Raw genomic sequence first — 7,856 nt, forward strand, 5'->3', positions numbered from 1 at the left:
TAATATCAAAATATAGTTTATTATGTTTAGATTTCATTCTTTTGGAATACATAATTTTGAGTGATCATGTCCCCATCTATAGTTATTCAGGCACAAATTTTGGAGGTACAAAGAATACATAATATTCTTAAGGTAGTTTTTCCTTTTGTCAGGGTTCTTCTAGAGTACTAGTCTCAGATTATTTCCTAAAGCAGTTTTTCTAAGGTGATAAACTGAACACATTACTTGCTATATATTAAATTACTTGTACCCCTAAATAATCAAATTCTAAGCTCTAACAACTTAATTCTAAAATCATTGTCTGGTATATTTGTGTTTTCAATTACTTTGTGTCTTTCACAGCTGCCAAACCCAGAAAGGTATGTTAATGGCTATAGTTTTATCTTGTATTTTTCCCTCTTGGACTACTCCCAAAGGAGGAAGAAGGATGCTCATTATATACTGCCTCATTTCTTTTTAAATTACCACTATAGTGCTGTAGGGTTATACCACTGCTTCTCACACTTATGTGCACATTAGTCACCTTGGGATATAGTTAAAATAGATTTATTCAGTAGGTTTGAGGAGAGGCCTGAGAGTCTGAATTTTTAATAAGCTGCCAGGTGGTGGTGATAATGATTTGTGGACCACCCTGTGAGTAGTAACTCGGCCTTAAGAGAACATTAACCAAAACCTTAAGCTGAGCAAACTACTGAGCAGCAAGTATTGATAACATTTCAAGGTTTTTGTTTTGTTTTGTTTTGAGACGGAGCCTCACTCTGTCGCTCAGGCTGGAGTGCAGTGGTGCAATCTTGGTTCACTGCAACCTCCACCTCCTGGGTTCAAGCGATTCTCCTGCCTCAACCTCCCAAGTAGCTGGGACTACAGGCATGTGCCACCACACCCAGCTAGTCTTTTATATTTTCAGTAGAGATGGGGTTTCACCGTGTTAGCCAGGATGGTCTCGATCTCCTGACCTTATGATCCGCCCACCTTGGCCTCTCAAAGTGCTAGGTTTACAGGCATGAGACACCACACCCGGTCCATTTCAAGTTCTTAAAAAAACGTTCAACATATTTCTTTAAAAATTATGCAGAACAGCCCTCTTGTATAAACTAGAGTGGAGAAAGAAGAACTTAAAATTGCACTTTTATTTTAAAACAGTGAAGTGTGGCTATTACCTATTTCACTTTTACAATTAATACATGTTAGGATCTTACAAGTATTAAATTGATGATTTTATTATATATAAATATACAAATGGTCCAAAACAATATCTAAAATGTTACAATATTTATAAAATTCATAAAAATAATTTTCAGTATAAAAATGGCATACTAATTTGAGTTTGAGGTAAATGAAGAGACAGATTTAGGCCATCTAAGGAGGAAGATAAAGGAGAATATCATATCTCTATTTTGGGAAAAGACAAAGAATGCTAAAGAGCTTGACCTGTTACTGCATTAATGACTTCAGACATTATGCAGATACATATACTATATAGTAATAAATAATACACAATGTAGACAGAGCAGAAAGCAGAGGGACTGGACCAGTCTGCTCAAGGAAAGAGTAAAGAATTTTTTAAAATGCAGCAATAGGGATTCTTGTGACTAATGTGTTTCACTGAAGACAATTTGAATCTTTCATAAACATTATCCTTTTAATCCTTGAAACTTTCCTTTGAGGTAGAGAATTGGGCCAGACTACTGCTGAAAAGCAAGAGGAATGGCGAGGCTAAAGTAGCTCTTGAGAGCTGAAAAGAAACATGGAATTCTTTTTATTTATTTATTTATTTATTTATTTATTTATTTATTTATTTATTTTATTTTATTTTTTTGAGACAGTCTCACCCTGCTGGCCAGGATGGAATGTATTGGTGCAATCTCGGCTCATAGCAACCTCCACTTCCTGGGTTCAAGTGATTCTCATGCCTCAGCCTCCCGAGCAGCTAGAATTACAGGCATGCACCACCCTGTCTGGCTAATTTTTTTTGTATTTTTAGTGGAGACTGGGTTTTACCATATTGGCCAGGCTGGTCTCAAACTCCTGGCCTCAAGTGCTGCTCCTGCCTCCTCCTGCTCCTGCTCAGCCTCCCAAAGTGCTGGGATTACAGGTATGGCCACCATGCCTGGCCAAGATTCATGGAATTCTTGAACTCCTTGTCTTAACTGCTGTGCCAGCTTTTGTTGAACAAAGACCAATCCACTTTTCATGATTTGCTCCTCATGTCATCTTACAATTCTAATGTGTCTACATCCTTGGATACCAGATGACAGGAAAATTCTTTTAAACAATTAAAGCAGACACAATCACAATTCCAACTTAATGCATTCCAATACAACTTCATACAAATAGCAGTTAAATCACACATAGTAAGAGTAAAATTTCTTAAAACATTTTTTTAAAGTTTCAAATTCAAATGTTCTGAATGTTTAATTATTTTGTCTTAAGGTACATTTGCAAAGAATTCTAACTGCTGCTATTACCTTTGTCCTTGCTGAAGGAAAACAGGAGAATGAGCTGTTTTTAAGCTAAACGTGTCTCCACTTGATGAATGGTGTGAAGGAGCTTTTCCACCCAAGAGTGATGTTTCTGCTTCTTTTATTTCCATTGCCCTTTTGTATAATTCAGCAGCTTTTTCAAAATCTCCTCCTTCATAGCTTTGAGAGAGCGAGAGAGAGAGAAAAAAACAACTCTTAAAATGAAAATATAACCTCTTACTAATTCAAAATGACCTTATGGGATACAGAAAAAGAAGCTATAAATATTTGCCCATTTCCCCCCTTTTCCCAGTGTATTCACTCAAGCAGATGAGTAAAACAACACCTAAACTCTTCTCCTTTTACCAATATCAGTATTTTGTGTCTCATATGGATGTCATTAAAACCATGTTGTAATAGAGGCAGTGAAATTGCTAAGGAAAGTTAGGTATTCTCTGCATCCTGAGAAAAATACAAATGAGCAAGCAAAAGTCAACATATACTTAATGGCAAATTCACTCTGAGGACAGCACATTACCCTATTACTCCCAGAGCCAGCTGCAGTGTAAACCATCCTTCACTATTTGCCATGATGCATATATACACTCCTCTGCAAAACAGATCATGCAGCCTTCGTTTCATTTCTGGATACTACTTTAGTACCTCTTGAAGTCGATCAGCAAAAAACAACCCCTCCCCACTCTAAGAAAACATTCAGTAATACATATTTTGTGCTCTTCTTAGACAAATTAAAGCTACTTCAAATAACAGAGGCTTTATAAAGAAAGTGAGAAAAATTCTTACCTAAGCACAGCTAAATTTTTCAATGTTTCTCCAACTCGAGGATGCATCCGACCCAGGCTATCTTCGTAAATCTTTAATGCTCTTTCATATAATGGCAAAGCTTCAACATGTTTTTTCTTATTAAAAAAATAATAATGCTCACTTAAGCACACTGGGTTTCTGAAATTAATGTATTCTAGACTAAGCTAACTGACTTTGATTAGTACTTTAAAATGTTAATATCCTTCTAAAAGATGGGAATAAATAGATTAATTTATGAATAATCATCGAAGAAGCAGTATAATAGAAAGTCAGATACTTAAGATTTAGACCTAGCTTGGTAACCCTCTGACCATAGTCCAATACTGTACGCAAAAACCTGTTCCTTTATTGCCCAATGGGTCCCCCACCTGATTCTTGCCCATCATAATCAAATGCCACAGGCTTAAATACAATATTATATGGAGGGGTGTAGGGTATCTCCACAACTTTAGAAACTAAGCCTATGCTCTGAACTAAACAGTATTTTACACTAAGAGGAAGGGACTTCATACAAGTCTAACTTCAGTAGTTTCTCAAGTACTAAAGGAAGTAGTAGAAATATCTTTAAATTGTCTTTCATTCTGTTTACTGTTCCCTATCTAATTCATGTTTATCTATATTTTATACCATAAAATCATTCACTGATAAAACGTTAAAATATGGGAACTTACCATTTCGCTATAAAGAACAGCTAAGTTCACCAAAGCAGTAGCTACACTAGGGTGCTTTGGGCCAAAAGATTTCTGTCGAATTTCAACAGCCAATTCATACAAAGGTACAGCTTTGTCAGGTTTCCCCTAAAAAACAAAAGTTAAAGCTAACAAAAATATAAGGCAATAAATACTATCTTATCAGAGCTTTCTTCATATGTAAAATTTCATATTAAAGGGTAATTTTGAGGGAAAAAAAACCTCAGAAGCATTTCCTCTCAGCGGAATGATTAAGCTTATAGATAACTGAAAATCTAAAGCTACACTGTATACAAAAGCATTTCCTTTGATAATTCAGAACACCCTTTAGGATCATCCACTATTACTGTTTCTAGTGTAGTAAAAACATATCAGCTAAAGTAGATTTACCATACTGCACATAATTTGGAGATTGCATCAAAATAAAAAGCTCATTTCTTGCCAAATCCTTTCCAGATTTTTCTAACTACTTCATTTCACCTGAAAGTTGGGCAGAAATAGCAGCAATGTACCCTTGTTAATAAAACAACTTCAGTGTCAGGATGACCAGTAATGGTTCCACAAAGTCTAAAGATAGTCTACAAAGCTCTGTAACTATGCTAAATGAAAGCAGACTTCCCTGGATTTTTTCTTTTTTTTTTTGAGAACAGCTAAAAAATTCCAAATATCACTCAGTATAGAACCTTATGGCAAACAATGGTTACGTTTAATTACAGGCAAAGCCAAGAAAGAATGAAATAAAAATGTTCACTTAATCAACTACAAAGATGTCTCCTGATTTCTTATGTTTACGTTGCTTTACACAGCAAACTTAATATTGGTGGAATTTTAGAACTTCTGAAATGTAAAATAAGTTTGATTTAGAATGCTAATAAATGCATTTGTACTTGGAATGTATTTAACAAAACAAAACCAGCATATTAATTTACTAGTGTATTATTTCAGAATCAATAATCAATGTAACCAGTTCAGTATGAAATAATTATTTTACATGTTCTGCTCAGTTACTTGTTAAAAGTTAAATCATGATTTTCAAGCTCATGTAAACTAACCTATCCATGATAAAGATGAATTATTTTGCTGATAGCAGTTATGGCTTAACTGATGTGTTGTAAAACATGTAAGAATGCCAAGGATTACTTACCATTTTCTTATACAAGATGGCAAGATGCTTCACTGTATATGCCAAAGAAGGGTGATCAGGAGCTAATGCACGTCTCCGAATATCTAAAGCTCTTTCATAAAGTTCTTCTGCTTTATCATACTGTTTCTTTTCATTGCACAGAGCTGCCAGATTATTCAAAGACTGAGCACAGTCAGGGTGATCTGGTCCTAGAACTCGCTCCCTCATTTCTAAGGAACGCTTCAGAAACTGGTCAGCTGTTCTGTGAACACAATCCCAAAATGGCTTAAACTATCTATTCTCTAGAGTTTGGAATACTGACCCCTAAATTGAGTGGAGAACTGAATCATCTTTATTCTTAGATTCAAGTTAAAATAAGAGATTCAGCTCAAAATCTTACTTTCCCCCTCTTCCCCACCCCTATCTCTTCCTGCCCTTTTCATGGCAGTTTGAGGCCCTAAAATGTGTGGATGATTGCCTCAATTCTCCACTTCTGAAAGAAAACTGACATTTTCCAAAACAAACTTTTATACTTTAAAATTATTAGACCTAGGTCAAATAAAAGATTTTGGTATTCACTCTTCCTCCGTTTGGAGTTAGTACTAAATAATTTTTATTTATTTGTGTGTGTGTGTGTGTGTGTGTGTGTGTGTGTGTGTGTAACCTTGAACTCCTAGGCTCAAGTGATCCTCCCACCTTAGCCTCTCATGTAGCTGGGTCTACAGGTGTGTACCACAATGTCTGGCTAATTTATTAATTTTATTTTAGAGACAGGGTCTCACTATGTTGCCCAGGCCGGTCTCGAATTCCTGGCCTCAAGTGATCCTAATGTCTCAGCCTCCTAAAGCTCTGGGATTACAGGCATGAGCTATCATGCCCAGCCAGTACTAAATAATTTTTAACAAAAGAATAAATCATTATTTTTTACGTAAGGTTCTGTAAGTGGGCTAAAGATTTATTATACTTTTCTGACATCCAAAGTTTCAAATTTGTTATATTTTCTGATATCTGACATCCAAAATACTTATTTTTTATAACATATAAATATGTCATTTTGAATCCTTTTGCCCAAATAAACTGACAAAACTAGAAACCATCTGCATGATTTACCATTAGTCCCAAGCTACTGCTTCTGTGAGGTCTCATGCACAATATCTACACAAACTCACTTTTCATAAACATATAAAATACACCAGGGAAGCTACAGAATACCTTTTCAGTTAAGAAACAATGTGGGGCAGGTGTGGTGGCTCACAACTGTAATCCTAGCACTTTGGAAGGCCAAGGCGGGCAGATCACAAGGTCAGGAGATCGAGACCATCCTGGCTAATACAGTGAAACCCCGTCTCTACTGAAAATGCAAAAAATTAGCCGGGGTGGTGGCATGCGCCTGTAGTCCCAGCTACTCGGGAAGCTGAGGCAGGAGAATAGCTTGAATGGGAGGTGGAGGTTGCAGTGAGCCGAGATCGCACCACTGTACTCCAGCCTGGGCAACAGAGCGAGACTCAAAAAAGAAAAAAAAAAAAAAAAAGAATGTGAAAAGAAACACAGTAGAGAAAATACCATGGTCTTCAGGTACGTGTATGCTCATTATATGACATCATACACGAAATTTGGCATTATCAATTTTTTTCTAGCTTTAGACTTGATAAAAATGTAAAACATTGTATCAAAGAGAAAATGGTTAATTATTTTCATTATTAACCCCATGGTACTCACTCCAGGTTATTTTGAAGATAGTAGAGAACACCCAGTTCATTGAGGGTCCGAGCATTATCAGGTGTGTCCTTACCTAATGTAAGCTCTTCTAACTGTAGAGCCCGTCTACGTAAAAGGGCAAATCCATACTGCAGCGAACATGAAAAGTGAAAAGCAGTCACTAAGTAGGTGCAATCCTTGATTCTGAAACAATATATGAGGGTCCTAAAAAATCTTCCTTTTTTCCCATTTAATCTACATAACTTATTTTAAGTATCACAGTAAATTAACCTGATGATTACAAATACAAATATTTCCACATGGCAACACATTCTAAAATTCGTTAAAAACTATTTCATGAAAATGATTGTATTTTAGAAAGTAAACTATATCTCAAAGTGTTTCAAGAAACAATAGAATATAATTAATTTGCAGATATTTATCAACCCCATAGGTAAATACATAAATATCAGGTCCATAAAAATGCACACAGCATTTTAAATTAAAGAAATATGCTACATTTAGACTTTATCAGCAACTTAAAAAAATAAAAATAACTTTTATTGTGTATTTGAGGGAAAGGCTTTCTTCACATTTGAACATAACACAAAATGTTAACTACATTTATTTTATTCCCTTTTCCAATCCTTTAAAGAACTGAGGTAGCTTTAAATTCCGTCTTTCAAAGTCTAACCTTCAAATGAATTTAGAGTTCCACTTTTTAAAGTCTACATTGTACTTCTCAGTAATATATTTTAACACATAAATAAGAAAATGTTAAGTAGTTCTCTTCTAAAAAACTAGAAGATTTTAAAATCTAAAGCTCTTAAACATGTGGGGTGTATGCATTTATGATGCTCTTTTCCTCTTACATTCAAAACACAACACAAAAGAAATCTCTCCTTACCACGTTGCCTTTTTTCTTTATAGCTTTCTGACGAATTTTAAAGGATTTTTTCCTAAAATGTTCAGCTTGTTCATATCTTAAAAAAAATTACAGTAAGTCAAACAAAAGAAACATATTCAAAGTATACTTCAGTGAAATGAAAGCACTCTTTT

At 35.1% G+C, this 7,856-nt stretch overlaps 1 protein-coding gene across 1 annotated transcript in view; it reads right to left on the reverse strand.

The window, feature by feature from the left end:
- Positions 1 to 1,111: 1,111 nt before the first annotated feature.
- Positions 1,112 to 7,856, reverse strand: part of NPHP3 (nephrocystin 3) — a 47,260-nt gene continuing 40,515 nt past the window's right edge. The window contains 6 exon segments of the mRNA XM_017868347.1: positions 1,112 to 2,642; positions 3,267 to 3,382; positions 3,959 to 4,084; positions 5,121 to 5,361; positions 6,819 to 6,946; positions 7,705 to 7,780. Coding sequence (XP_017723836.1) covers positions 2,465 to 2,642; positions 3,267 to 3,382; positions 3,959 to 4,084; positions 5,121 to 5,361; positions 6,819 to 6,946; positions 7,705 to 7,780 — 865 coding nt within the window. The 3' untranslated portion in view covers positions 1,112 to 2,464.

This window comes from Rhinopithecus bieti, unplaced genomic scaffold (genome assembly GCF_001698545.2).
Source record: "Rhinopithecus bieti isolate Rb0 unplaced genomic scaffold, ASM169854v2 scaffold_2453, whole genome shotgun sequence".
NCBI classification, from domain to species: Eukaryota; Metazoa; Chordata; class Mammalia; order Primates; family Cercopithecidae; genus Rhinopithecus; species Rhinopithecus bieti.